Source organism: Cyclospora cayetanensis, unplaced genomic scaffold (assembly GCF_002999335.1).
Source record: "Cyclospora cayetanensis isolate NF1_C8 unplaced genomic scaffold, CcayRef3 CcayRef3_contig_90, whole genome shotgun sequence".
Classification (NCBI taxonomy): domain Eukaryota; phylum Apicomplexa; class Conoidasida; order Eucoccidiorida; family Eimeriidae; genus Cyclospora; species Cyclospora cayetanensis.
In genome coordinates this window covers 91,757-119,708 of record NW_020312764.1, presented here as the reverse complement: position 1 = coordinate 119,708, position 27,952 = coordinate 91,757, and the positions used below count along the sequence as shown (strand labels likewise).

The 27,952-nt window shown below is 51.9% G+C and overlaps 6 protein-coding genes across 6 annotated transcripts; 3 read left to right on the top strand and 3 right to left on the bottom strand.

The window, feature by feature from the left end:
- Positions 1-1,372: 1,372 nt before the first annotated feature.
- LOC34617638 (deoxyuridine 5'-triphosphate nucleotidohydrolase) lies at positions 1,373-2,622 on the top strand. The gene is made up of 3 exons (XM_022730999.1): positions 1,373-1,625; positions 2,021-2,157; positions 2,479-2,622. The coding sequence occupies exons 1-3, from the start codon at positions 1,373-1,375 to the stop codon at positions 2,620-2,622; spliced, it is 534 nt and encodes a 177-aa protein (XP_022587758.1).
- A 491-nt stretch (positions 2,623-3,113) lies between these two features.
- LOC34617639 lies at positions 3,114-6,868 on the bottom strand. Its single transcript, XM_026336054.1, has 5 exons — positions 6,659-6,868; positions 6,203-6,468; positions 5,253-5,335; positions 3,995-5,045; positions 3,114-3,888 (listed from the first exon to the last, which is right to left on the bottom strand). Exons 1-5 carry the CDS (start codon positions 6,866-6,868, stop codon positions 3,114-3,116), a joined length of 2,385 nt encoding a protein of 794 aa, XP_026191839.1.
- Positions 6,869-7,230: 362 nt separating this feature from the next.
- LOC34617640 lies at positions 7,231-9,128 on the top strand. Its single transcript, XM_026336052.1, has 5 exons — positions 7,231-7,309; positions 7,435-7,559; positions 7,723-7,812; positions 8,246-8,473; positions 8,664-9,128. The coding sequence occupies exons 1-5, from the start codon at positions 7,231-7,233 to the stop codon at positions 9,126-9,128; spliced, it is 987 nt and encodes a 328-aa protein (XP_026191837.1).
- Positions 9,129-10,772: 1,644 nt separating this feature from the next.
- On the bottom strand, positions 10,773-12,317 carry LOC34617641. Its single transcript, XM_022731002.2, has 4 exons — positions 12,147-12,317; positions 11,772-11,969; positions 11,079-11,267; positions 10,773-10,943 (listed from the first exon to the last, which is right to left on the bottom strand). The coding sequence occupies exons 1-4, from the start codon at positions 12,306-12,308 to the stop codon at positions 10,773-10,775; spliced, it is 720 nt and encodes a 239-aa protein (XP_022587761.2). The 5' UTR covers positions 12,309-12,317.
- Positions 12,318-13,996: 1,679 nt separating this feature from the next.
- Positions 13,997-16,035, top strand: LOC113147004. Its single transcript, XM_026336051.1, has 5 exons — positions 13,997-14,071; positions 15,254-15,338; positions 15,521-15,687; positions 15,747-15,839; positions 15,925-16,035. The coding sequence occupies exons 1-5, from the start codon at positions 13,997-13,999 to the stop codon at positions 16,033-16,035; spliced, it is 531 nt and encodes a 176-aa protein (XP_026191836.1).
- A 782-nt stretch (positions 16,036-16,817) lies between these two features.
- LOC34617642 (vacuolar fusion protein CCZ1 homolog) lies at positions 16,818-26,893 on the bottom strand. The gene is made up of 12 exons (XM_022731003.2): positions 26,760-26,893; positions 26,297-26,351; positions 21,697-21,977; positions 21,340-21,436; positions 20,967-21,059; positions 20,249-20,405; positions 19,602-19,740; positions 19,009-19,204; positions 18,424-18,500; positions 18,024-18,153; positions 17,469-17,620; positions 16,818-17,322 (listed from the first exon to the last, which is right to left on the bottom strand). The coding sequence occupies exons 1-12, from the start codon at positions 26,891-26,893 to the stop codon at positions 16,818-16,820; spliced, it is 2,016 nt and encodes a 671-aa protein (XP_022587762.2).
- Between the last annotated feature and the right edge of the window lie 1,059 nt (positions 26,894-27,952).

Genomic DNA, 27,952 nt, shown 5'->3' with positions numbered 1-27,952 from the left:
TTCACACTTCCTACTACAATAGATGTATTTTAGTAGAAATTATTAACAACCTGACTAGTTGGCTTGTCTTCTTATATATCTTACGTATTGCAGAGTACTCTGAGAACGATCTATGAAGACAATATTTTTTGTGTGTGTACTCTAGATGCGATGTGCAACTATCTGTGGATGTTCCAAGTGTATAGAGGGTGCAGATACGCGCTTCCTATGTGTCCATCTCCCATGCGGGAGCTCTGAGTGACGCGGGAAGGACAAGTTGAGAGCTTTTGTGAAAAAGCACTCTATAACTCCCTCTAAGGTTCGCCCTGAATCTGGACTTGAGCGTCTCCCTGTGGCGATCATTTATAAAGCGTTACAATGGAGCTTTCTTCCCCGAGCCCATAGAGTGTCCTTATGAAGGAAGCGTCCTGTGCAACGAGCCTACGCACTGCTGGACGCTCTGAATTTTACGAACATTAGCACGAGTTTGCAGATAGCAGCTTCTCGCACAGGCAAGTTCCTACAGTCCTGCTCTAGCGTGCTGTGTTCTGCGAAAGGTAGAAAATACGAACAGTCGAGCCGATTTTGTCATCTGTAGGCAAAACTGTTGAATACTCTAATTATGCAGTAAAATGTGCTTACTTCTAGCTTTCGGCCCGCTTAAAAGCATAAATTTTTTTTAATGCTTCTATACGCATACTGTGAATTGTCCTGTCCCACACCTCATAGGCAGGAGATTATCCGTGAAAACCGATTGTGTGTTCCAAACAGCAACCAAGTCGCAAAATGGGTGAAAATATACTTTTTATCTGCCTTGGCGAAACACGTTAAGGAATAAGGATCAAGACCGCAGCGGCCTAAGATCTCAAGCGGCAAACGAAACGCATTTCGTAGTTATTCATTCATTATTTACGTGAGAAGATCGCTTGAATGGAGGGACAGCGCCACGACTGTGTATATATATGGGTGGGTGGGTTAATGGGTACGCGTGTGCACACACCTTGCATTCGTTACATTGGGAGGGTTGGTTATCGACTCCTTCACAATAAGAATGGGCTTTTCCGTAGAAGCCCCTTGCCGTGCTTGCGTCCAGATAACGAAAAGGAAAGGAGGAAGGTAACCCCCTTTGAGTGCAACAAATGTCAAACCCTAAGCCCCCTCCCGAAACGACCAATTTTTAGCACCCACAACCACCACGGGCACCCGGATGTCTGCACGGGAGAAAATTGAGCAGTTTCGCTTGCGTTTTTGATTATTCAATCGTTCTTTTTGTATATTTATTAGTTTTTACTGATTTGAAAGCTCTACTCGCTGGCTTACCTCTCGTTTCTCGTCTTCTCTCTTCCTCGATTCGACCACCGCTCCCGAACTACTTCTTCGTCGCACCGTAGCAATGCCAACTCTGCAGATACTCCCACTGAGAGAAGAGGCAAAAGCCTTGTACGCAGGCCATGGTACCTTCCATGATGGCGATTCAGGCCTCGATCTCTTCATCGTGGAGCAAACATCGATCGCCCCAGGCGAAACTAAGTTCTTAAAGCTGGGTTTTGCTGCTTCCATGAGAAATGAGCAAGGAAGGGCTGTTTCATGGCTCGTTCTGCCAAGAAGCTCCATTTCGAAAACGCCGCTTCGACTCGCTAACTCAGGTATGCTATACTGAGCCAACTGCCACTATTCCATAATGTTGCAAAATGTGCATCTAGCCGACGCCTGGGAAGTGCTGACTGCACGCTCCAAGATACAGAACCCAGGTGGAATTTCGCTAGAATTATAGTAATCCTGTGTATGGTTCGGTTACGACTCCTAGAGAGAGGCACCTTGGGGGTTGAGATGGATGCTTCAACCACGAGTTAAGAAGACTGCTTGTGATGTCCACGCGGCTTGAGAGGGCCTTTTCATTTGTGCTCTTCTCTTGTACATATGAATGCTAAGAGGAGCTCGTGTAGCTTCTGTGTCGTTGCTATTCGTGTCTTCCGGTATGGGTGTCATTCCCTTCACAATGCTGAAACCAAGGGTGTGTTTGCTCGGGTATACTGTGCAGTTGGTTTGATAGACGCGGGGTATCGGGGAGAGCTGATGGCCGCCGTCGATAATGTTAAGTCGGAGACCTTCACTGTGAAGCCAGGCGACAGATACTTTCAAGCGGTCGCTTTTAATGGCGAAGGTTTTAGTTTGCAGGTGAGAGTCGCATGCAGTGCCAAGAATCTGTAGGTTGCTGATTCCCCTATTTAGACGTGTACAGCCTCAGGGCTGAGCTCGTAACAATATGGTCTTGGCTAAAATTGGAGGACTGTACCTGTTCCCCACTAGCAGGGGTTTTCGGAATAGATGGCGCACGGGCAAGTGAAGAAACAGGGAGACCACACATGTGAATCCTGCCAAAGCACCTCTCGTCTAACAGCCCGTGCGGGTAGAGGCTAGCGCGTATATTTCGAGCGGCGGTTGTATTTCATTGGATAATTGTAAGATGGGGAAAGGGACTATGCGGGGTGTTTGCAGCTAGTCGATTCGCTCGACGAGACCTCCCGCGGCAGTTGCGGCTACGGGTCGACGGGTGTCGCAGACAAGGGGCCTCAGCAAAAAAAGCAGAAGGCAGAGCAAGATGCGATCGAGATAGAAAACGCACCCAATAATACAGACTAGGCAAACACGCAAGGGGTGCGGAGGGCCCGAGGGAAGAAAGAGCTGGAGATGCAACGGAAGAAAGGCGCAGCACGCTCCAGAGTAGACACTGGGGGGGTGCGCGAGTCTCTACCTGTCATTTGTCTTGAAGCACTACCCGCCAGACGCTGCAACAAATGCAGAAATCGGCTTTTTGCGGCAGTTTAGCCGCTTTTGTTCGTTTAAACCCCACGAGCACTCAGCTGGCAGGGGGAGAAGGGTCCTTTGGCATAGCCCAAGGGTTTCAGATGTTAATGACCTCGCGCTGCCTTTTGAGGCGTCTTTCCACGTTCGCGCCTTCTAGTCGACCCTCCTACGTGTGAGCTCTTCGGAGTGTAGTTGAAATAGTTTGGGGCTGTGTGGAACGCACAGCGCCTCCAAAAATGTCGCACAAAAAAATGAATGTATGAGCGTTAGAGAGAGGGCAGGGGCCATTCCGCTGCGAGCCACGCTTGCAGCAGCATTCTGGTCGCTCATCTGCCTCGCTCCGCCGCTGCCCGCAATTTACCCTCAGCAAAAAGGGCAGATATACACAGTTCGGGGGGCAGAGGGACCCCCTGGCTAGCGTCTTCCCCCGAATTCCGCCCCCAAGAGGCGAGCATTTGCTCAAGTGAGCACACCAGCAAAGGCATCGTGGGGCCTAATGAGCTAGCTGTTAGAGGAGGGTAGCCTACAGCGAGGGGGCCACCGGAATCTTCCCTGCTCCGCAGGGAGGCCCTCCCGCTCAAACTATCTGAAGGGGCCCACCCGCGCGAAAGAATATCCAGACAATCTTCCGCTATGTGATGCTGCAGAAGGCGCCGCTGCTGCTGCTGTTTCAAGTGCTGCGCAACAAGCGGCTGGGGGCCAGAGGGCCCCTGCCTCGCTGAACTCTGAGCCTTCCGCTGTGGATCGAGCGGCCTAGGCGCCTCTCCGTCCTCTTCGGACCCGTAAATGCTCCTTAGGGTACTCAGGGAAGCTCCAAGAAGCCTCGAAAAGGGTGGCTCCACGCCTTGCTGCAAAAGTTCCCTGTGGCACTCGAAGGCAAGCTGACTTTCCTCGTCCTCGCTGAAGGACGCTGACAAAGCTTCCGGACCCCCTCTCCACAGTGCATCACCACCACCGTTTGAAATGCAGTCGGCAGGAGGAAGGAGGCCGTAGACGCCTCGAAGAGGCGACTCTGACGGGGCGTGCGCACCAGCGGAATCCGTGCAGTGCCAAAGAAGGCGAATACAATTTTGCAGCGGCGTATAGAAAGGATACAAGGCCCTGAAGAAAGACATACCCCGGCGCGCAGCATCACAAATGCACATGCTAGCAGCCCGACCACGGAAGCAAGAAGTGTTCTCTACGCCACACACAGGGGCCCTCGAACCAATAGAGAGCTGACCCGTCGCTCTCCGCGGAAGCACGCGTTAGAAGGGGATCCTCCATTGGTGGGGGAAACGGCCCTCCTCCGGCGGCGAAGGCACGCACAGCTGCGGCTTGGAGAGCCTCCGCCACTGTTACCCAACCATCACTGCGTCTTGAAGCTGCTTCCTCCTTGAAAAGTGCAGACTCCGAAGTCGCCGGCAACCCGAACAACCAGAGGGGGGCCCCCCCTAGGGCCTCCATGGCTTCGCTGCTCAACAACCACGCAGCAGTCCCCCGCAGCCGATCCCCGGGGGGAGGCCCTGCTCGCTCCCGCGGGCCTCCCTGCTTGGTCGAGGGGGGCCCCCCGGGGCCCCCTGAAGAATCACATGATCTCGTGGGCGAATGGTCGCGAGAGAAGTGCGTGCATAAGTGTCGCACGGCGTACACGAGGTCTAGAGTCCACAGCCTCAGACGATAAGGGAAAGGGAGGCGCTCGCTGTGTGCGAAGTCTCCCTCGGCGAGTCGTTGATCGCACATGCCACCCCTTGCCTCCATCGTCAGGAAGTCTTTGATGCGGCTTTCTCCGTGTGCTCCCTTATGGCTGCCCAAAGCAGCCTTGCCTAGGTACCCCTTCAGTGCATCCGCGAAGGCTTTGGGAGATTCTGCGAAAGGGGGGCCCCTCGGGGAAGCGACATCCTTCAAAGGAGGCCTTAAAAGGTCTCTAAGAGGCCACGACTCATCCAGGCGAGTGGCGAGGGCCCTCAAGACACAGCCGACAACAGCAATGCCAGCAGCCCTTTCAGTGGCTCCTGTGGGGTTGGTGGTGCTCTTGCTCTTGCTGGTGAGAATGCTGTCGTCTGAGATCCCAGCGATCCAGCGCTGCCGCAGCTGCAACTGCTCAGCTTTGAGCGCCAAGGCGTGGTAACCCGCAGCAGCAGCCTGCCTCCCTAGAGCTACAGTGAGGCCCCTCACCACTCGCAGCAGCAGCAGCAAGAGCTGCTGCAGCAGCAGCGCCTCTGCTGCCGCTCGCTGCAGCAGGTCAGCCGCAGAGGCGAGGCCTCCTGGAGGCGACTCTGCGTAGCGAAGCAGGAGGGGGCCCCCGTCTCGATACACCCTCCTGAAACGCACGCGATCGCGCGCATGATGAAGACTCTGAACTCTCCAGCTCTGGAACGCCTGGATCTTGCAAAGTGAGTTGGAGAAGCTGGAGGAGCAGCCTACCCGGATTCTGCGAAGCCTCCTGTTTCCTGTCTAGTCGCGCTGAGAGCCGTCCCTCCAACCCTCGCCGTCGGAACAGTCTCCAGCGGCGCAACCCCCTGGGCTCGCCGCTTGAGGGGACGAGGCTGCTGGAAGGAGTCTTGAACTTCAGCGAGGGATTTCTGCGAGCCATCTCTGAGGCGAAACGAGCAGAGCTCGACTCAGGATACTGCCAGAAAGCTGAAGAGGCCAAGGGAAGCGGGGATGGCGACGCGGAGCCGAGGCACGCCAGCAGAACGCAAAACGCATAGCGGGCATCTGGGGTGGTCGGTGGGAGGAGGAGGAAAGAGGACTTACTGAAAAGGCTGGAGCAGTGGAGGCCCCTCTGTTCTTGCTTCCTTCCCTGTCCTTTGCAAGAGGCGACTGGGCTGCTGCTGTAACTGCGTCGGTGATTCAGACACGTCCTCATGCGAATCCTCGGCGCTAGCTGCGTTGCAGTTCCTTTCGAGAAGGTCTTCTGCTGCGGCTATCACGATTCCCAAGAGACTTTCGTGCAGCTTTTCCCCCCATTGGAGAGCGGCTTCCCTGAGGGGAGCTCGTGAGCCTCCCTGCTCGTGCGGAGGCTCTGGCAGATCACCGCTCTCGTGCCCTTGAATGGCGGAGGACGGAGTCAGCAGCAGCATCGCAGCCAGAGGGAAGTAGGACAGAAACACCCGGAGATATTGCAACACACTGCAGACGACAGACACCTCGCGCGAGGTTCCCCGCGCCCTTCGCAGTATCACAGCAACACAGCACGCCAGCTCGTGGACAGGTTGGTGGGAGGGGCCTCCGCCTTCCTGGATGCAGGAGCTGACGAGCAGGGGAGAGACTTTGGAGGTCGAGAGGCACATGGCGCCGAGACGCACGCAGTGAGAACGAAGGGCATCGGCCTCGCTTCGTTGAAGGGCGGCCACACTGCGGGAATGCGCCTGCAACCAAGACAACTCTTGCAGAAAGTCATCATTCTCGGAAGTGGAGGGGGGAACCTCGCAAGGCCCCCTCATCCTTGTGCCGCGGTGAAGGATGCAAGGCGATTAAGGAGGCCCCTGCGTAAAAGGCCCTCACTGACAGGGGGGACGTTGTAAGGGAATCGGGAGCGGGCGCTCGTTGCGCCTGAGTCTCCGACGTTCTACGCCCCTCGCACACAGGAATTTCAAAGAAGTCGTCGGCGTCCTGCACACTGCGTCTTTGAGGGCCGCCGATGTACCTGATATTGAGGGCTGACGCGGGCCGATTGTGCGTAGGATCAGCGCCGTCCTACGCCAGAAACCTCTGCTGTACATACAGCTAACAAATGCTTGAACGAGCCGTCAGCATTTTCAAAAAACGCATTACAAGGGTGTTAGGGTTTAGGCGCGAGAGGATCTAGGAGGTGGTAGTGTAGAGCAGCCACATGCAAAAGGTACAGAGCCTCCCGTGCATGCGGCAGCAAAGTGTGCCAACGTGCCGCTTCTACGGCCCCGGCAGGATCGAGCTCCGTTGTTTGGTGGGGTTTGTGTTGATTCCGTTGCTTGCTTTTGAATGAAGAAAAGGCAGTTCGAAAGGAATGACCAAATAGCGTACCAGGAGCCCCATACCCCTGCGTGCCCGCCCTCCCGCCTGTAACCCCCTCTCCTCTTCGAGGAACCTCCCGACCACCTGGTCCATCTCTGCCCATTTCGATCTCTCTCGAACTTTGTTTGGAGAGCTTTGCAGTTTCTGTCGCTCGCCTTGGTCCTGGCATCCCGCTACGGCGGCAACGCGTGCAACTGCTACAACACCACGCTCGCAGCGGCACGGCAGTGGCCAACGCACCGTCAAAACAGAAAGCGGGGTGCCAGACCCCGTAAACGCGCGATTACAGAGCATTGGCAGCAGCGGCAGGAGCAGGAGCAGCAGCGCGAGGGGGTGCAATAGTCGGGTGGTTCGCCCCCAGCGGCAGCAAGAGCCGCGCCGTCCGAATCCTCACGTGCGGGTTTATACGCATTTCCACACGAATACATATACATGGACATATAGAGTCTGCAGGGCTTGTCGAAGATGCGTCTAACCGTGGATCTGATTCTCCAATCTCCACAGTACATATCGCCATCGAAGAACTGGACTCTCGGCCTGCGAGGTGTGTTCGCGTTCCGCAATTCCTGCGAAAAATAGAGCTTTTCTAGGTGGGTGTCTCTGGTGTACAGGCGCGTTCTGGGATCAAGGAAGTCGCTGTTTTCATGGCTTGGTGCTTTGGCTTCTCAGGATGCCAGGTTGACGTGATCGAGAACCTGGGAGCCACCGCGGACCATTTCGAGTGTATTGACCTCAGCGACAATGAAATTATAAAACTGCAAAATTTTCCTCCTTTGAATCGACTCACATCTTTGGTAAGCAGGACCCGATGTCTTCGACAAACCGACTTGCGGAGAGGTGTACAGCCGCCATGGAGGCTGAAACTTGGCCCCTGCACGAAACTTCCTGTCACGACTTTGTGTGAATAGTGAAAGATTTAGGGTCCGAACTTCGCGACGTGCGGTTTGCGGGCTGCAGATTGTTTGCAACAATCGGGTATCACGCATTGCATCGGATCTCTTTGAATGCCTCCCCAACGTTGTTTCGCTTGTCTTGACCAACAACAGAGTAAGTGCAGGAGCAGAGGGAGGGGCCTTTTAGACAGCCAGATGCACCAATCGCCGACATGCATGCTATTCCGGCTAAGCTTTTTGAGCTGCAGATGATAGCGTGCCCTCCAGATTCAGTCTGTTTCTCGGACTCCCGTTCCATCTGGTTTGACGACCCTTTTGCATGCATAATACCTCCAGGCGCTCCCTTCATTGTGTATTCGATCATTGGGTGTGACCCTCCCTTTGAATAGCGGTGGCACTGCATTACTTGATCCTCCGCTAAAACTTTCTGCCTGCTCATGCCTGCCCCTGGACTCGCTGACTCCAGAAGGTTGAGTGTGTATATAGAGGGGGTCCTGTGGCAAGTGCTGTACGGTGGGTCGCTTTTCTATTTGTTTTCGCTATCTCCATCCATCAGTACTTTGCGATGTGTGGCATGCGTGTTGCAGCTTGAGCGACTCTCCGATTTAGAGCCTCTTTTCAAGGGCAGGTTTTCAATGCATCCAACAACAACTCGAGTTGCCTCCCATGTTTTACTCATTGTGTTTCCTCTTATCAGCGTCTTTTGTCTTTTCCCCGCCCTGTACCGACTCGCCCGATCGGAATTGCATTTGTCTGTCCTCAGCAAAGAAACTGGAACGTCTGGTTTTAACGGAGAACCCCGTCTGCTCGACCCCGTATTACCGTTCCTACGTGCTCTTCCATCTCCCGAATCTCCGCTTCTTTGACTTCTGTAGAGTCAGGAAGGAAGAACGGGATAGCGCAAATAAGCAGTTTGGAGGCGAAGCCGGGAGACAGCTCATCGAAAAAATTGGTAATGCAAAGTGTAGCTCTAAGAATAGAATTAAATGTCTCTAGATTCCGTAGAGGCACGTTCCTTTAAATCCGGCTTGTCAGGATTTAAGGGACTGCAAGGTTTTTGTTTGTGCTTTTTGGGTGCTAATTTCCCTTTCCACCTCAGCCACTCCGCGCCAGCCACCCCAGACCGGCGTAACGACTGCCCCTACCGTCGCCTCAGAAGCCCGTGGCTTAAAGCCCCAACAACTGGAAGCCATCAAGGTCTGTTGGTGTGCTGATGGTAGAGTGCTCTTTCGCTTTTATGGTTTTTTCATGAATATGAGTGCGCAAAGCAACACCTTCTTCGTCTCTCTAGAGACAGGAAGGCATCTTATTTGGGATAGTGATGGTATCGTTCCGGATGGATCCATATTCAATGGCTCCCCCCCTCTACCGACGCCTGCACATCCGGCATCACTCCTGTTGCGCACTCCTCAAACTCGCTGTTACGCTCTTCTTGTTTTTGCGGGCATGTTTGCTTCCAGAAAGCGATAGCTCAGGCCTCTTCACTCGAGGAGATCGCCAAGTTAGAGGCAGCTCTCAAGAACGGGGTCATGCCCCCAGGAATCTCCAGTGAGCGGCTAATCTGCCACCTGCATCGCTGAGGGGGTCACTCCTGTACGGGTCGAGGGCCACCAGCTGCCACGTAGCGCGGCTGAATTGTACTTTCTGTAGACCTCTTCAGCTACAGGCGCAATCTAGTGCGGTTTTCCAGGCGCCTCACTAGGCGGCCGCGTGCATGCAGAAGCACGGATCTCGGACCCGTCGTGCGCGCGCGCGCATGAGAAGCGCCTTTCGCACGCCGCACCAACAGCAGAAAGTTCCTCTGTCTACTTATGCGTTCAGTCCCATCAGAAGAGACAGCTGTTATGGAGACGGACGGAGCTACAGAGAAATAAACAAGGCCTCCTCCCATGTGGGCTCAAGCCCCCTCATTACGTTGGGGGCCCTCACGACAGCAACCTACATATGGGACCCCCTCCTTTTTGTTTTCCCGTTGGTCTATTACGCCAGCTGTGCATACACCCCAACAAGTGCAGAAAAGTAACGTACTTGGCTTTTTGCTGCACTTCAAATCGAAACCAAATGGGGGGGCCCTAAAGCGAGAAAGCCTCTCTCGGCGACTCTCTTCGACAGAGGGGCTCTCGATCTAGAAGGTTCCCCCTAAAGGGATTCGGGGCCCCCTATCACTGTGGGGATCAGGCCCTTTGGGCCCCCTTTGGGCACTTGTGCATCTCACCGCCCCGCCGCCTTAACGCGTCGTTTGCGGCTTCTGCCACTTGGGGTTTCCAGGCAATTCAAGAATTGCAGTAAAGGTGCTTTGCTACAAAAATCCATTTAAATGTCAATCTGAAGAGGGCTATTCGTCTACTCCGCAAAACCCAAGACACACTGAAGGGGCTCCCCCGGGAACTCAGGGTCCCAACGGCTCAACCATTTAGGTTAAATGAGGGGGTCGGGCCCCCGCATTTTCCTCAAAGATAGGGGCCCCCCACACAGGCTTCTCGTATATGTAGCGCGGGGGGGCCCGTTCGTATATTGGAGGTTCGTCGATAACTTGCTGCAAAATGCAGACTCCGCACACACCCTAAGTCATTGTAATGCAGGGAAGCCGCCAGAGTGCTCCACACGAGGATACAAGACTGTAGTTTGAAGACAGAAGAGAAGGAAAAAGAGGAATTTACAGAGGCTCTAGTTTAAGATTTTCCCGGGCAGGATACGGCAGTTTGCTATTAGACGGGTGGGTACTACCGGCTAGAGGGTGAGGGGGCAGGTTCCCTTCACCTAGAGAGTGTTGCACAGGTATTGCGCGCTTACGTTTTGGAAGACGGGTTGAATAATTGGGGGTTGCTTGATCACTGGCACTTGATAGGGGACGTCAATGTACTGATCAACATAGTGTGGGACAGGAATCTCCCTATACACCTCCACCGGCACCTCCTGGGGGACCTTCACTACGCGCACGCTCTCGTGCACAACGGGACTGGCAACGCGCGGAACAGACAAGACACAGCAGCAACAGCGGCAGCGGCTGTAGGAGCGAGATCAGTGGCATCAGAAGCTGCCCACTTTGCAGAAGGGTGAGGCGAAAGGGGAGTGGCGCTTGTCGTGTACCACCCTTTTTAGCTGTAGATGTGCTTACACCGGCACTTCGACTATCTTTTCGTAAATCTTTTCTCGTTCTACGGGCACCACACGACCCCTCACGGGATAATACTGGGGCACATCGTAGTAAACAGGAACCTCCACAGGAATCTCCACGGGGGGAGAATCGGACGGGACAATCACCGGTGTTTCGACTATAAACTCCTGCAAAAAAAGAAGCACACCTTCTGCATTCCACCTGGCTCTGCACCTAAAACAGCTGCAAGGTGGCTGCTGGCTAACCGTGATCTGGTTCTGAATGGTAGAACACAAGACAGCGAGGCCTATCTGTATTCTAACCTGAATATCTGGCTCTTCAATAACTTTTTCGACAACTTCAATAATAGGCTTTTCGAAGATGGTTTCCTGGGGTATATCCACATATTCAATGGGGCCAGGCACGTGCCTGATCTTCTCTACTACCTTGACTTCAGCTTTGGGCACTTCCCGTATCCTCTCAACAGGAACGTCCACAATCTCTATTTTCTCCTGAAGGAAGAGCACACAACAACGAGAGAGCGGCACGGTGATTCCGCCCTCAACCCACGCGTAGGCATCTAAATCGGATACGTGTCATGATGATTTGCACCGCAGGAACTGTAGTAAAGGTAGTGCTACCATAAACGGGAGAAGCGAAATAATATCAGCAAACAACGAAAGAGAGTAAAAACCCGAAACCCACAGAAGGAGCAGTACACATACAAAAGCCTTAATCATGTCCAGTGTGCCACTGCAGGCGCCCGTTGCCCAACAAACGCCATGAGGCTCCATCCGGCACATCGACGAACACATACCGAGGGGGCAAGAACGTGCCCCCATTACTAGAACGCCTTATGAAATACTTGCGATCACCCCAAACGGGTTCTACCAGACTTTATTACTCCGCATATAAGGGGACTTTAGGTACGCCTGCGGGCTACTGAGTGTCAGCTAGGCATCCCACTTGTTCCCGTTCCTCCCTTCTCAGAAATTTCTGTGAGTGTGCCGTTTTACTTGGTACTTGATGACCTCATGGATCTGAGGGACTTCAACGAATTTCTCAACAACCTGAATTTGAGGGACCTCCACGAACTTCTCCACCGTTTGAACTTGATATTTAGGGACATGGCGGATAACTTCTTGAATTTCTACACGGGGAACGAGTCGCTGTACTTCATGAATTTGTGGTACTTCAACAATTTTGTCAATCACCTGATGGCAAAGACAAAGCATCAATAATGCACCGTCAACTTGAGAAGATCAAATTTCCAGGATATCAGTGCAAACTGCGTAAATTCCCATGGAAATGCTGCACTTCCTCCCGAAAGTGTATACGCCGATGGCACTGGCACAGAAGAAAACGCACCGAACGCATGAAGGATGCCGTACCTTAACCTGCGGCACCTCAACAATTTTCTCTACCCATTGTATCTCAACCTTTGGGACTTTTTTGATGACGTCTTGGAACGTAACTTTTGGCACCAGCTTTTCGACCACATGAACTTCCGGTACCTCAACAATGCGGTTTCGCCTAATTGTCCGGTTTATCATTGGCACGTAAATCACCCCCCCATCCTCTGCAGCGAAAAGCAAAAAGTAAAACACGTTAGCCCGCAATATATATTCTGTCTTCCGCTTTTTGTCGTGCACTTTGTCGCTCGTATTTTCTGCATACGCTTGCCCATTCGTCCTCCCCATTTTGCCTCTCGATCTTTCCCTCAAATCAATTAAGAAGTCGAGTCTTCACCGGTCCGGGGGTCTTGGCAGCACCCACCATCTGCCCATGTGCGGGGAGCTTGGTGGTCCATCTCTGGGGCAGCCTTGAATGGGCCTGGAAGACTAGGGCCCTGAATACCGATTTCGCCTCCTTTTTGACTGCAATTGGTCCCTAGCAATTAGATAATCGGTCACGAACATGGGGTAGTGCGGGATTGGCAAGCCGCAGAGCAGTGCTCTTGATATTTTGCTGGCTGTCTCCAGTTCTGTCTCACATCAAGTAAAAAACAGTGTCATAATGAGTTTCAAATAGTAAATGGCGTGAAATATATGTCTAAATCCTAAAAACAGTCAACGCAATTCCACTGCTACGGCGAGGGGAATAATGAAACAGACACCAGAAAAAAGCGGATCCTGGAAATGGGAAAGGGGATCTACCCTCTTGATGCGTCAGTCTGCAGAAGGCGCCACTGCTGTTGTTAAAAGCAAATGAAACATGAAAAATAAGAAAGAATTGGAAGGGTGGCGGGGTGTACCTTCGTGCACATGCCGCTGTGTGTGCCTGGACCATCAGACCCAACAGGGCGAATCTGCAGTAGCTTTTTTCGCTTATATTATACTGTGTGGTACCATGACGAGAGACCAAAAACTGAAGGTAATTTCTTTCAGTACGTTCCGTACAAAATGAAGGCACTTTCGGTCATGCAGGAATAAAATTGAGGCTCATGTTGCTGCGCTGTACAGACGCCCCTGCTCAGTCAATGAATGGTGGAGAACGTTACTGTGTCATTTTATTTACTTTGCAAAAAATAAAGCGACGACTCAAAAATTAATCTAGGCTGACCAACTACTAATACGCCCATTCTCCTTATTCTAAGAAGGATAATGCGTGGCATGCTTTTGCTCTCATATATTTTTTGCTGTGTTTCTCTCTTCTTGCATTTTTCGCCCAGCAGGTATAAGCTTGGAGTAACGGCTATGCCTATCAAGTCTATCTGTCGCTGCTGTAATGGCCACAATGCATTAAACGCTAAGAAGGCATTAAATACGGAAGTCAGGAGGGAAAAACAAGCAGCAGCGACTGCGGAAGGTATGGAAAACTCACATAGCATTGTTATGGTGACAAAAAACCAAGTGAAACTTCTAACCGATATTGCCGTTTCATTTTGCATACGTTTTTGCAGCAAGGGCGGAGGGAGAGCTCGAAGGAGCAAAAGAAGCAGCGGAGTTTACAACACCATTGCCAGAGCCCCCTCAACAGAGCATTCGTCCTGAGCCGGTAAGAACTCGGGGAAAACATTTGATCCACATTGTGTGTTCACGCTATTTCATGTCTATTCAGAGCCAAGTTCCTAATTCTGGAGAGGCGACGATAGTTGACCAGTGAGTTATTTTTTATGATCCTAGTGAAGCTGCTACTACATTTAATTGTATTAGACATCTCCCGGGCTACGAATCTACCCACCGTAATTCGCACGTACCACTCCTTGATCTCTGTACATAGGAATTGAGCAAACCCAACAATGAAATTAACAGTGGAAAACAATGATGCGCAAGAAGGAGAGCAGCTCTCAGAGCAATTGGAATCTGAGCTTAATGTAAAATGAACCCAGCACACATGAGTCCAATTGAGGAAGTTCATACAATCAACCGATTCAGGCCGCCAGGGCTCTGAGAGGAGTCGTCGAAACTTCAAATGAAGAAGAGGAAATGGGGAAACCTGCGTCTTAACGCGCTGATGACATTTCCAGCAACATAAAGGTAACAAAATCAGAACTATTGGAGACTTGATTACTCTTCATGTTAAACACGTTTTCTGCTTCGTCTTCATTTGTAAGCACCCGCTCAAATATCTACTTAACCTTTTAACGCCGCATTCTGCCGACCAATTAGAGGCGCGCTGGTGTAAGAAAAGCTGGAATCAAAGGGCATGGAACAACGCCCCGAAAGAGGGGCCTTATCTGTTCATTCGATATATGGGAATGCAAAAAGGTCGATACATGGCAAAGAACACGCAATGCAAACACACTTTCGTGTTTTTCAGGCTTTAATAAAAAGAAGCATTGTCCCATTTTTGCTGTGGTTGAGGTATGACGCCCAATACCCTTAGTTCGTCAAGCAGGTGTTCAACCACAACGCCGTAAAGAGCTGTGGACCGATTTTAATTATTGTTTTCAGTGCTCTAGTGTTTTCACTGTTTGTTGTATTTGTATGCAAGAGGAGAATCTAAGCACCAATACACTAGAGGACTGCACTGAACGTTCTCGTTGCTAGCTCATGTGTCATACAATGAATTCGAGACTTCTGATTTTTCATCCTAACACTTCGACAGACAGTCATTATATCCAGCTAACAATTAATGAAATATATTGAATTTTGTTCCATTCAATAATCTTCCGTCTGCAGTCAGGCAGTTGGCATTCGCTAGCGGTGTACATACAACGAAACTGTCTTCAAACATACTTGATTGTGTGCTTTCGTTTGCAACGGGAATACGTGACGCAATGTGGCACAAACAATGACGGTTCTATTTCCATTTGTGCTAATCGTTCACTTTCTCTCTGCTTGCTCACTAGCAGTTCGGCACCATACAGGGTAGGTCTTATTCCTCAATGTTCCCATCTCTCGATACGAAATGATTACTAACTAAATCTATCATCGGAAAACTTCAGGATTGACACATTAGGAAATAATGGGCATTTCACTGCAACATGTGATTCCTTGGTGGTCAGAAACTTTTTTCTTTTCAATTTTTGTGCCGTTTCACATTCCGATAACAGCCTGAGTCAAGCTCCTCAACAACAGCATGTTGGTCTTCTTGCGGAACTGAACCGGGCGAAGCGAGATGCAGCGGACAAGGAGAAAGTAAGAACTGCCGCATAAGCGGAAAATCATGAGGTGTCAATAGATAATTCCATACTATGTCGGAGTACTGGTAAACTGGCCACAGGATCTCCACTCGGAAGACAACAACATTGAGCACTGTATTTCCCTTCTTTTCAGACTGGAAATTTTCCTTTGTGCTGCGAGACAGACCCCTTAAACAGACTTCAAAGGGGACAAACGGTCCGTTGAATATTCCTTCACGGTTGCCGCTTGCTCTATTTCAGCTATGCAACACCCAACAACAGGCTGCTCCGAGACAGAGAGACGTTTCCTCTGCACAATGCTGAGTTCAAAAAACAAAGAATGCACTGCTGAACTAGTTAAAAAGGTATGTTCCCTCCGTCGCCCACATTTTCGCATGGATGGTCTAATGATTTACACGATCAGCTGAAGCCGGGGCAACAATGCTACACGAAATGCGGGGACCCTCATTGCCCCGAAGGTGATTTCAATGAACCCAGTCCGACCGAAGACTACAAGGTGCGCTCATTTAATCTTCCTGCACGCCTGAGTCACTTGTTTCTGTAAATGGACTCATGAAATGTGTCCACTTGCGCATCGACAGTATCTGGATTGCGAGGGAGGAGCTTATAGGACCCGCTGCGCTGTGCGGAAGCATGAACAAACAATCGAATTCAACCCAGTTGCTGTTCCTATGACTGTCCCAGTGGAATAATGTCAACACTTGCAAAGCCAAATAGATCACTATTTCTCGCAGTACCTATTTTTGCTGCACCCGTTTGCACCTGTGTACTATTTTTGTGGTGTAACCACATGAAGCCGACTGCAGATCCTTACCCGGGCATTCGTCCGCAATTTGGAACAGGGGCTCAGGCAAGGACTGCAAAAGTGGGCGATGTGCATTGACGCAGAGCGCACGGATTGCAAAGCCTATGGGAATGCTACCAAGCAAAATACGGTTGCGTTGAGGGGATAACGGGCTGCTACATAGCGGTCAGATTAAGCCAACGCAGGGTAGCATTTTCTGGAAACGATGAGATTAACCATAGGCACAGGTCTATTCACAAACGTACATGAATATATGTAAGTATACGCGCTGTGCAGAGTAGTCTGACTACTATAATACATGTACTAGGTGTGCGGAAGTGTACATACAAGTAGAGGTACAAGGAAAACTTATTGTGTGACGTATTTTCACGTTTGTCATACAGCCTACTACAATGGAAAGACAGCATTTTTCCTTTCCATGTGGTCTTGCTCCTGTTAGGCCTGAAGCGTGCAGCACTATGAGATAAGAAATGGGAAAGAAGGGCCTGCTTTTTGGGTTCTCCATGTGTCTCTCGTTGCTGGTACTGACTGAAATTCTGAAATAGTGGAGACAGGCGTGCTTTTCGATAAATTAACGAGTGCTGACTTGGCCCGACCTATAAGGCAGCGTGACTGCTGTCGCGAGGCCATGCAAGTGGCTTGCCGTTGCTTCCGGCATTTTGCAGATTTTCACACAAAAATGTTGGAGAAATGAAGAGCTGAGAAACGTTGCACGTCTTCCATGGCCTTCGTAAATGTTGTTTTCGCATCATCAAGTGCAAGAAAGTATTCTCTGTCACATGTCCTTCTGCCGATTAACCACCCGCTCTGGCTATCCTTTACTGCCATTGTACGAACGCTGTCTAGAATCCCCATCTCCTGCTGCTGCAGCTTGACCTCCATAAGGCTTTTCCCTCCTGCTCTGACCCCCGTCGCCCACCCTCCTTTTTCTGCTGCAGTAGAATCCTCTTCCTTATGTGTTTCTGCCTTTTTGCTGCAGTTGCTACTTGACGGGGAAATGGCTCCATCACTAGCTCGTCTTGATCCTTTGCATCCATTAAGCATGGGGGGAGATGCAGAAAATCCCAGGAACTTACAGTGCATGTGACCCACGCGCTGAAGCTCTTGAGCGGAGAAGCAGAAATTCTTGAAGAAGGGAGGAGAATTAGAGTTCTGTGGACACGACTTGTTGGAGCTGAAAAAACGGATGCATAAACACTGTTCGGGAAGAATGCTTTATATAGAGGCACCATAATACAGAGGCGTAGCGCGAGGTGCAGAAGGAAGGCAGGCAGCCACAAACCTGCAGATGCAAACAAGGGCTCCCCGCAGCTTGCTTACATGCGTATCGCTCTATTGGCTTGATTGAAGTAAATGAACCTGTAGGTATCCTCCTGTTTCATCACCTTCTTAAATTCTGATGACAAAATGCCGTTCAGCTCCCGCAGACCACAGGGGCCTTCAACAGCCGCGGTACGAAGAGATTGCAAGAACTGCAATGCACAGGGCAGCAGCATAAGGGAACTAAGCAGCAAGACAGTCAATGAATGTGAGGCAGTTGAATGGGCCTCAACTAAGATGCAAAGGAAGAGAAGCCGTTCAAAGGACTTAACAGAGGGGTACGTAAGGGGAAGGCGTGTGGGTGGGGGAAGCAGCCCTGTTTTCCCGCCCGAAATTTTCTCCATATGAGTATATATGTATATATATATGCGGAAATACAAATCCCTAGGCAAAAGGTGTAATATGAAAAAGCGAGCCCACACGTCGTTCTGCTCATAGCTGTGGGTCCCATTTACAAGGCCTAAAACACGGTTTACAACTTTTGAAGACTTTCAACGATCCCATAAAAACGCAAAGCAGTTGAGCTCACACTAGCCCTACACCCTAGAGCCTCACCGTAACGTCAGAAATTCGCTGGTCTGTCTCGTCAAGGACGAGAATGAGAAGGAGTTGCTCATAGAGCAGCGCCAGCAGGCAGCCAGTTGAATTATCTCCTAGATGGACAGTTGGGAGGAAGGCGAACTGCCTGAACGGCGCACCCCGCAATGCACACATGAGTACTCACCCTCGATAAGTGCGTCCCTCTCTGTCATTGCTGCAAGCATCTGTCGTGTCGGCGACCATCTCAACACGTATGCACAATGCAAACGAACGCTTCCACATATCTGCAGCCCCGGCTTGTCATCAGGCCCTTTATAATCCTAGACGCGAACAGAGGGGTGCAGTCCAAGTGGCAGTGAGGTGTGCACTTCGTAAGAGACACAGCAAGACGCAATCAGGCAGTGCTGCGCCTCACCCCACGGGTCCAAAGAGGAAACAAGGGTTGCCTTCTTCCCGCACAGACCGGCCGAAGGAGGAGCAGCCCCCTCCAGGCTGTATCAACACACCCACAACCACACAGAGAAGGCCCATCCAAAAAGGGTAGCCTCAAGTGCACGCAGCACTAGAGCTATCGGCCACACGCATATACACATATATACATACATACACACCCACATACACACACAAACATTAATCAAGAAACAGAAAACGGCGACAGCCAGGCAGCGGACAGAAAGGCAATCGTAATGCCATTGAGAAAAAACATAAAAAACGCATCTGTTCGCGTAACAAGATATGGGCCTTGACGGACTGCGCCAATTCCACGAGACATATCCGTGTGGACGCATACATACGCGCGCTCACACAGTGGCATCTCCTCTTGCCTACATCTAAAATACGCATGTATATGTATACTGTGTTTTCTGCCTAATATATATGTGGTGCGCTGGAGGGCAAGGTGGCAAGCTGATGGGCAAAAACGCAGCCCGCACATTTGCGCACCACTCCGCTCTACAAGGAGATGGGAAGGGGCCGAGAGAGCAGCAAAGAAACTCCATACCCTTGCGGCTGCCGTAGGCACTCTTGCATAAGGAGGCTTCAAGAGCTTGTGAGGATCGACCGAGGCATTCCCTTCAGTGCACACCAGATAGTTGTAGAGCACCAAGAGAGCTTCGGGTTCGAAGCTCAGGCCAGCGGCCTGATGGCGAATCTCTGAGGAGCCCATGAGGCAGCCGTCATCCACGGGAGTATTCATACTGCAGCAGCGGAAGAAGGGACAGAGATGCAGGGGGGCACGCAGGGGTGCACGCAGGAGCAAGTCTACTACCTCATGGAAGAAGCAGAGCGCAGCGCAACACTGGGGAGAGAAGCAGCCCACAGACAGCCAGTGGAGAGACAGGACGCAGAGAAGCAGGCGCTGAGAGGACGCTCATGCACGAGAAGCGGGCAGGATAAGGGGGGAAGAATCAGAAAAAGGACACTGTGCGACGCCGATGCGATGCTGAGTGAGAGGGAGAGAGATAGAATGATATAGAGATAAAGAGAGACAGAGAGAGATGGACAGAGACGCTCAGCAGGTGCACAGGCTCCTTGCATCCCTGTGGGGTATACGGAGGGATGGCCGGAAAGCACTATGGGAAGTTATGCGCGTACGAGTGATACACCAGACACCCGTTGAGGAGCAGTGCCGCGTGGAGAATGCAGGGGTAGTTGTGTTTAAGAAGAGAGATGAGGGAAGGGACCGCTAGATACGGCAATCGGTCGACTGGCGCAAAGTGGAATCCTGCGACGGCTGCAAACAAGCATCCGCAGAACGGCGGGAAAAAAATGTGTTACGTGTATATGTATATTTACATATATGTGCGTGTTGTGCCAGAAACACAGGCATGCGCAAGCGGCAGGAAATGGCCGTTTAAATGCCTTTCGCAGAGTCTAGAGCCATCGATTCAAAATGTGGTGCCTGCATGCGCTGCCCTGGGGCATAATGTGGCATTGGCTGGATTCAAGCACGACTCATATACAGCGCGCCAAATGTAGGCACCCGATGTGTCAGCCCGGAGATGCATGCCCATGTACGTGTGCATGCGAATGACGCAGATGACTCCAGCTCCTTCGAGGATTAGGATTTGGCATGCCTCTCCCCCGCTGCTGCACTCTGCCTGCCTCAAAGAAGCAGGCAGCGTGCAGACACATGCGCTGGGCTGTGCGTGGATGTGCATGCGGCCACAGCCACTGGCAAGGCGGCAGCTAGCAAACTACTTAAGTCGCCTGATTATGCCAGCCCATCCATGAAGGCATACCGTTAAACAGCGAAAGCCTGCTGCCATCCAAAGTCTCTACGAAGGAGGGGGCGTAGTCATTCAACACGTCCAGCAGTTCGTGACGCCGATCACGCTCAAGGAAGGCACCAAAGCGGCCGTGAAGCAACCGAAACAAGGCGTAAAAGCCACGCAGCACCTGCGAGAGAGTGACGACGGACAGATGGAAGGGAGAGAAGGCAAGGCCTCATGGCGGGATGAGGTTGCGTTGGCTTCTGCTTGCCCTCTCTAGCACTTTTAAAAATTGTTTCATGCAAAAGCAAAACTTGTGCGAGTTCACGGGCTCAAAGCGCAAAAACTGGAAGACTTCAGAAAGGCGCAGGACAGAGGCATGCGGTAGAAACATGCAATTTAGGGTTTTTTTGGCGTGTCGCAGCAGCAGCGGCATCAACGGCTTCGGCCTTGCGATGTAAAACTACCTAGAAAGGCATAGATATACCTATGCACGATCTATCGCAATGCATCTAAATCTAAAATATACGCATGTTTATATGCACGCGAAGTCCTCTAGGGGATTCGGCAATTTTGCCGGCCACTGCATTCATTGGGCGTTTCCCTCTCTCTGTCTCTCTTTTTCTCTCTCTGTCTATCTCTCTGTCTCTCAATCTCTCTGTCTCTGTCTCTCTATGTATCTATCTCTATCTCTCTCCTTCTCTTTCTCGAGCCTGAGCGCGCGGCTATACGTTTCGTGAGGACCAACTCCCAAAAGAATGGCTTCTTCCGTGTCTTCGTCCGCGCGGTGTGACGCTTTCTCGGGGATAGCAAGGCTGGATACTGCGTTGGCTGCAAAGGTCTGGAGGTAGGCAGAGATGCGACAAAGCCAAAGACACCAAAAGCAAGAGGATCCGGTGGGCGGGAAACACGCATGTGGCACAATGGTCGGCGTTACAGAGAGCCTATGGGCCTCTTTTATCATACTTCTAGGGACGACCTTGTTTTAGGAGTTACAGGGGAAAGGGCCTTAGGCTACGTGCACAGTTCAGTCAGAGAAGGGGCTACTTCTCGTGGGAGGGTGGTTAGCGACAGCTCGCTAACCACCCTCCCACGAGAAGTAGCTCCGGAAGGAAGCCCACCATGGACAGCCAAAAATCCTTTTCTACCTCCTCCATCACAATAATATACTTTTCGGTGCAGATAGATTGCACAGGCAAGCCAAGTGGCGAAAATGGCCTGAAGTAGCCCGGCACACACACACATACCCGTACAAATCTTCTTGCGACCACGCGTGCATACACCCTACCCACAATACATACATACATTTACATGCATACACCCTACCCACAACACATACATACATTTACACGCATACACTACACACACCACAGACACACACATACAGACTGAAACACAGACACACCACACCACGGCTTACCCACATCAAACTCTAAGCCATGGATCCCGAGCAAACTGTAGTTCTATAATGCACCTACTTGGCAAACATGAGCAACCCCTCGAGCAGTCCTGCCTGGCTGCGCCTCTCCTCCGGTTCCCTATTCGGTGGGTAGCTGTAGATAATCTTGGACTCCTGCTCTCTTTCTTCCCGTGACAATCCGTCTGCATTATCTTCCTCCTTCTCGTGTTCGCTGCTGCCCGACTCAGAGGCAAGGTCACTCCCCTTCTCCTCCCGAGGAGCGGCGCCGTCAGGGAGGAGCAGGGGATTGAAGAGCAGAATTCCGAACACGCAGGAAGGAGCGGCGGACCCTCCCGCCTGCTGCTTCGATGAAGAAGCTGCGTGCTGACCAAAGTCATTGTCAGACGGTGACGACTCGGTTGCCTTCTTCGTTGATGAGAAAAACATTGTTCGCCGTCCAGGATGCCGGAAGGGAGTGCAGAAAAGGGTGTGGACGCTCCGCCATAGAGGACAGTTGCCTGCAAATATTTAGAAGTGGCTATCTGCCGGTCTATCGGGGTGGGAGGAGCGTGCGGGAAGGCACCAGGCTTTAGCGATCGGATGCCCGGAGTTGTTGAGCAACAAGTAAATGTCTGCATGTGCTGAGGCGCCAATGCATCAGAATGTAAACAGGAAGGATGAAAACCAGTTAGTCGAGTGAGTTGCGGATTATTAGCAGCATGCAGAGGGATGCGAGAAATGCTGTCAATGGTGAGCTGGGTGTCTGGACAGCTGCTCCGCCTAGGAAAGAAAGTGGAAGCTGGGGGTTCGGAAAGAGGGCCATTTATTGATTCTGTTGCTAATATCTCTATACAAGGCTTGTCGTTATATGCTCTAGTTTTCACTGCATCAATAACTTAGGGAAGGGAGGCCATGATTACTGGCATAAGGCAAAGAAATAATGCTTCGGCCGCCTTTTGTTGTTCTGCATGTGCCCCCGTGCCGCAGGCACATGCAGAACAACAAAAGGCGGTGGGAGCATTCTCTGTATAAATCATATTAACATGATCCCTTAGTGTTTCAATTTTTGTCTAGGTCTAGTAATGCTAGCTTCATTGCCTTAGCTCCTATGTTTTAGTGCTAGTTCGATTACGGATAGAGCTGTTTGACCAACGGCCAGCCACAGACCAGACACGCACGTATCTCTGGGGTCTTTTTTTCCTACTAAATGCGAGAAAATGCCGGCCGTTAGCATTAAGAATATTGTCTGAATCCGAGCTTTCCGTGTTTCCCAGTTTTGTTGCTGCTTCCCTCGCCATCCCGAGTTGCATCACTCTTGTCTGTTTCCTTCCCAAGAGAGTGTCGAGTTGCATTGACCGCCAAGCGCGGCGCAAACACCAAAATCCGCTAACAGCGGACGATGTGTTGCTCTTACGCCATTCGATTCTCCTAAGGCTTCAGGCTTCACCCTCTTGGCGCGTATAAACCCACACCAAAATTCGAGACTGTATATGCCTTCTTTAGAACCCTCCTCGCTCCCGTCTTCCCTCATCGCCTCTCCCCGTTCCTGTGTGCATCATCTGCGTGCTGGGAGTGGCTATGCCTTTGTCCGCCGTCCATGCAGATTTGCATGTCGCCCTCCTCCTCCACACCTCGCGGTGTGCCTCCTTCCGCTGCATCATGACTCCCCCTGTGCCTTCAAATGCGGAATAGGAACACAAAAGACCAGAAACATCGATAGCAGAAGCAACGTCCACGGGAGCACTGCCATCAACAAGTAGGCCACAGCGAGAGCGTGGCTAGCATACCACGTGCGCGCTAGCTTCTCGGAGCTCAAAGTGGCGATGTATACGGAGTTTATTTTTACGCCGTGGCCGGCTTCTCCTCTATGGCCCTTCTTCCGTTTCGCTAGATGGCATATTCCCTCCTCTCCCGAGCCTTCGGCTGTTGAGCTGCTTCTGCTTGCAAGCATCGTTGCTGTCTGCATCTCTCCGTTCCAGCTGCTGTTTCAAGTGCGTGCCACCAGTGTAGGCGTGCACAGCGCACCTGGACCAGGAGAGGCAGCAGCAGTCTCGGCAGGATCTGCAGCGGAGATAAGCGAAGAGACCGGGCTGCTGCTGCGGCTAATCAGCACGGTGCTGTTCAACTCCAAGCAGCTAGTCATTTTCTCCCTTCTTCTCCGGTGGCTGCACTGGAGCACAAGACGCGTCTTTTGGCTCCGCATCCTCGAACTGGCGCTGTCTTTTCGGAGACAAAGACACGCAAAACATGCAGGCTGCGACCGAATAGGTGCGTTGCTCATGAGAGAAGAGGCGTTTCTGTCGGATGACCAAAATCAGGAGTCCTAGCCTGGTAGACGCGAACTTTCCGTTCGGCGCAGTGCAACCGTTCCAGTGCAAAGGCTGCAGTGTCTATGTGTGCTGGAGCTTTCGCCGCAGTCTGAGCCTTTGGTACGCTGCCTTCCGCAGGAAGTGAACCACATGTTGGCCAGCGCGAACCTGCTGCCCGTGTACCTGAACGACGCTACCAGGATGCAGAAGTTTTTTTTGGTCGTGATGCCCCACCAAGAAACACGTCAAGCGCGGTGCACCGAGGCTTATTCACCAGACCGGCGGCCCTTCCCCATGAGCTGCCTCCCTCCGCGGCAGCAGCAGACGCAGCAGGGGAAACGAAGGAGGGGAAGAGCGCAGAAGAAGGCCAAGGATGTGCCGAAAAAGGGGACGAAGAGGCATCGAGGAAAGAAAAGGAACAGACACACGAGGTCGTGAACACAATCAAGCTAGGCCCAGAAACAAGCGAAGATTCGACGAAAAGAGCAGCCGCAAGGCCATCAAAGAGTGCTGCGGCTGAGATGAGCTCGCAAAGAGATAAGCGCTACGAGGCTTTGCACGAAACGTGGGATGTCAAGACGCTCATAGTTCTAGGTTCAGGTAACCTGAAACGCAGTCAAGGTGCCCGCTGACTGCTCAAAGAAATCGTGTTGTGGCTTGCCACTGCTGGTACCCTGTGCTATGCTTTCCGAATGCTTGCCTGGTGGTATCGTTCACGGCGATTGCGGGTGTCTCAGGATAAGGTCGCTGTATTCGAATCTCTTCATTCTGCAGCATTTCTTTTCCTTGTGCTGTCTCTGGCCTCGTCGGCGAACGCCGCTTACAGTTGCGTGTTTGCCAGCCGCTTAGCTCAAGTCCCCATACCACGCTTTTTGCCCCCCCTTTCGCACTGCTAGATGGTGCGCTATCACCCTATCGCTCTCATGCAACAGGCCGCTAGCTTGCTGCTCTTCTGCATTTCTGCAGGGGGCCACACTACGGAAATGCTGCGGCTTGTGGAGGAGCTTGACCCTAGGATCTTCCAATTTACCTTTGTAATTGCAGACACCGACACTTGCAGTCTGTCCCAGGTGCATCGATTGTTTAAACACGATCCACAGCAGACCAAACAGGTGGGTACAGCGGCAGAAAAAACATGCAGCCGTACACGAGGAAGCATATATATAACGTAGTACAGAGAACTTTTGAGAAGGCACCACGTAAAACGTAGAATACGCAGGTTCAGAAATGCTTACTAGCGATGCACTATAATGCACTGCATACATGAAATTAACGAGTTCAGATTCTTGCTTCACAGCAAAGCGAGAATACCACCATGCGTTTTTTTGTATTTTCAGGGAATTTCTCAGCCCGATCCCTTCTCCTTCAGTTTTATCCCGCGCTGCAGAGAAGTAGGAGACTCCCTGTTTCGCGTGCCACTCCGATTTGCACGGGCCTTCATGGCAGCCCTACGAATCGTCATAAAAGAGAAGCCGAAACTGGTAGGAACGGATTCCTCTATGCTGCTCTTCATGATTCGCGGTCCGCGAGAGCAGATTTAAGCACATCAGGGCACACAGAGGCGAGGTGCCTAGATGCTTGCTCTTGCATGCACCTTAACACACTCCTGGATAGGCAGCTAGCTACGTAAACCCTGCTAGCCGACTGGCTGGGTGACTATTTGTATCGCATATCTCTGAAAATATTTGTCCTCAGGTGCTCTTAAATGGTCCGGGAACCTGTCTACCAGTGGCAGCAGCTGCGCTGCTGTGCGAGGTGAAGAGCCGCCTTAATTAGCTTGTACTCTTGTGCATGATAGCTGTTTGTGAGCCTCTTTTGCACTTCTTGTGCCTTTTCCACCCCTCCTCGTGCTTCTTTGTTGCGTGCGCGTGCTGCAGTTTGTATTTGGCTATACTCTAAAAATTATATTCGTGGAGAGTTTCTGCCGGGTCACATCTTTATCTCTATCGGGCTACTGCCTCTACCCCTTCGCCAACCGTGTTCTGTTGCAATGGCGGCCCCTCGCGGATCGCTTTACCCGCGCAGAATACTCAGGACTGCTCTCTTAGCTTCCAGCTGCCACAGAGAAGCGTTGTAAGCCCCCAGCCACGAAGCACAGAACGCAGAGTGCACGCGCCTTCTGCCTTGGTAATTCGCAGGGGCCTGAAAGCACGAGGTTTACACACCGAACTAGGTATCCTCCCCTAGTGCAAACACGACTTGAGGGTCGTCACTCTGTGCTTCCCTCTTTCCTTAGCAACGGCCGTGTGGTTCAGGAGTTTGGAACCTTTGGGGGCCAGTGAACTTTGCAACGATACTTCTTAGCGGGGTTATTCACACCCGACATGCCAGCACCGATTTAACTGTTGTTATGAGCCCGGTCGATATTGCTGCTGCTGTTGCTGCTGCTGTTGCTGCTGCTGTTGCTGCTGCTTCCTGACGAGGACTGAAGAGCGTGGAGGGCCCGGCCCCATAGGCTCGCGGGAGGGGGATCGTTCCCGACCCATACCACGCGTACCTCGTATATCAAAACCTGGTGGACAGCGAAAGCAGACGAAAGAGACAGCACCATGGAGGTATTCAGAGAACCTGTGGATGCAAAAGTCGCGGGGCCGGATGAGGGTATGGCCAGACGTGCCGTGTGTACCCTAAGACCCTATAAACGGTCTACAGAGCAAGCGCGGATTAGAGGTTCCAGGCGTTGAGCACCTCTTTGCAAATATCTCTGTAGGCCATTTGTGGAGGAAGGATCAATTCCCTTTTCCCTGTAAACAGAGAAGAAAAGGGGTGCAGAGAAAATATGAGCCGATTGCATCAGGGGCCCAATAGACAGGGTGTGCAAGCATGCGCACACACATGTGCTTTCGTACCGCCTCTCTTCATGCCACATATGCCCCTTGCTATTCCTTCAATAACTGCCGCTCCCTCCTCCGTGTCCTCGCCTGTCGCCTCTCCTGCAAGGCCTTGCGCTTTGACCCCCTCTGCCATTTCCTGCGTGTGGCTATCCTCCTCTTCCCCCTCGATGCCCAAATCCTTAACCCGCACCTTATAAGGGCCCCCCGTGAGGGGGCTCCCCCTTTTAAAGGGTCGAAGCAGCAGAGACAACAACAGGCCCTGCGTCCGGGAGGTCTCAAATAGCTCGCCTGCAAGCATTTACCCATACCCCAGTAGCCCTATGTCTTAGCCTTAATGCCTAACCGCGTACCACACATGCCGCACCTGCTCCAACACGCAACCCTACCTGACAAGGCCTTCCTGCCCTCGAACTCCACCCAAGCGAAATCTCCCGGGCAAAGAGCTTCTCCCTCCCCTTCAGTCTTGTCTACATACCTGAGCGTCCACGACAACCCGAAATTCCCGAAACAGCAATCCGTTTAGGACGCCTAGCTGAAGGCCCCCGGTGCTGCGAAACCGAAGCCTTGAAATGCAGGCCTCTTAAAATTGGCACGAATCGCATGCGTGCAAATCTTATTCACAGACTTAGACAGCCCCAAACCCCGGGAAAGATCCAGTCCTAGTGAAGGTTTGAAGTCTCACTGGAAGCCAAAACGCGACTTGACATAGAGCACTCTTTTGGCCTTTTTCTCCAAGTAAACTTGCTTATCGATTCCAGCACAGTTACACGCGTGAGAGACCACAACGGGCCTCCAGGGCGTTCCCCAAGGTACAGAAACGGATCCTCGAAGGGGGAGGAGAGATTGGCTGCCGTAGGGGCCACAGGTTCTCCGGCCCAATTCGCCGCTGCTGCTGTACACTGAGGCTGCGGCAGCCGCAGTACCTGCGGCCGCAACAGCCAAGACGCCTCTTTGCATCTCGAAGAATGCGCCTGCAGCCCTTGCTGCTGCTGTAGGTGTGACTGTTGCTGCACCTGATGAGTGGTGGGCCCTCACCGAGCCCTGAAGCGGCTCCTTCTAGGACTCAATCAGTGCCCTAAGAGCCCGTTACTAGGAAAAATGATGCACATTCAATCGAACGCACGATCAAGGACGTAGCTTCCCTACCAAAGAGGGGCCCCCGAGACAGAGAGTGGCTTCCAGATCACGATAA

Excerpts from the sequence above, each read along its gene's own strand:
- LOC34617638 (XM_022730999.1), top strand. The coding sequence starts at position 1,373 with ATGCCAACTCTGCAGATACTCCCACTGAGAGAAGAGGCAAAAGCCTTG. Across the intron at positions 1,626-2,020 it reads GCTTCGACTCGCTAACTCAG|TTGGTTTGATAGACGCGGGG; the intron begins GTATGCTATACT and ends TATACTGTGCAG. Across the intron at positions 2,158-2,478 it reads GCGAAGGTTTTAGTTTGCAG|CTAGTCGATTCGCTCGACGA; the intron begins GTGAGAGTCGCA and ends GGGTGTTTGCAG.
- LOC34617639 (XM_026336054.1), bottom strand. The coding sequence starts at position 6,868 with ATGGGCAGAGATGGACCAGGTGGTCGGGAGGTTCCTCGAAGAGGAGAG. Across the intron at positions 5,336-6,202 it reads CACAAGGATGAGGGGGCCTT|TTCAAGACTCCTTCCAGCAG; the intron begins GCGAGGTTCCCC and ends CCCTCGCTGAAG. Across the intron at positions 3,889-3,994 it reads GACGGGTCAGCTCTCTATTG|GGCCTTGTATCCTTTCTATA; the intron begins GTTCGAGGGCCC and ends GTCTTTCTTCAG.
- LOC34617640 (XM_026336052.1), top strand. The coding sequence starts at position 7,231 with ATGCGTCTAACCGTGGATCTGATTCTCCAATCTCCACAGTACATATCG. Across the intron at positions 7,310-7,434 it reads CTGGACTCTCGGCCTGCGAG|GATGCCAGGTTGACGTGATC; the intron begins GTGTGTTCGCGT and ends TTGGCTTCTCAG. Across the intron at positions 7,813-8,245 it reads TTGTCTTGACCAACAACAGA|CTTGAGCGACTCTCCGATTT; the intron begins GTAAGTGCAGGA and ends TGCGTGTTGCAG.
- LOC34617641 (XM_022731002.2), bottom strand. The coding sequence starts at position 12,308 with ATGATAAACCGGACAATTAGGCGAAACCGCATTGTTGAGGTACCGGAA. Across the intron at positions 11,970-12,146 it reads TTGAGGTGCCGCAGGTTAAG|GTGATTGACAAAATTGTTGA; the intron begins GTACGGCATCCT and ends CTTTGCCATCAG. Across the intron at positions 11,268-11,771 it reads ATGAGGTCATCAAGTACCAA|GAGAAAATAGAGATTGTGGA; the intron begins GTAAAACGGCAC and ends CTCTTCCTTCAG.
- LOC113147004 (XM_026336051.1), top strand. The coding sequence starts at position 13,997 with ATGAAATTAACAGTGGAAAACAATGATGCGCAAGAAGGAGAGCAGCTC. Across the intron at positions 15,688-15,746 it reads CTGCTGAACTAGTTAAAAAG|CTGAAGCCGGGGCAACAATG; the intron begins GTATGTTCCCTC and ends TTACACGATCAG. Across the intron at positions 15,840-15,924 it reads GTCCGACCGAAGACTACAAG|TATCTGGATTGCGAGGGAGG; the intron begins GTGCGCTCATTT and ends GCGCATCGACAG.
- LOC34617642 (XM_022731003.2), bottom strand. The coding sequence starts at position 26,893 with ATGGCAGAGGGGGTCAAAGCGCAAGGCCTTGCAGGAGAGGCGACAGGC. Across the intron at positions 21,437-21,696 it reads GGGTTGCTCATGTTTGCCAA|GCCATTTTCGCCACTTGGCT; the intron begins GTAGGTGCATTA and ends GGGCTACTTCAG. Across the intron at positions 21,060-21,339 it reads AGGATTTTTGGCTGTCCATG|ACCTTTGCAGCCAACGCAGT; the intron begins GTGGGCTTCCTT and ends GCCTACCTCCAG.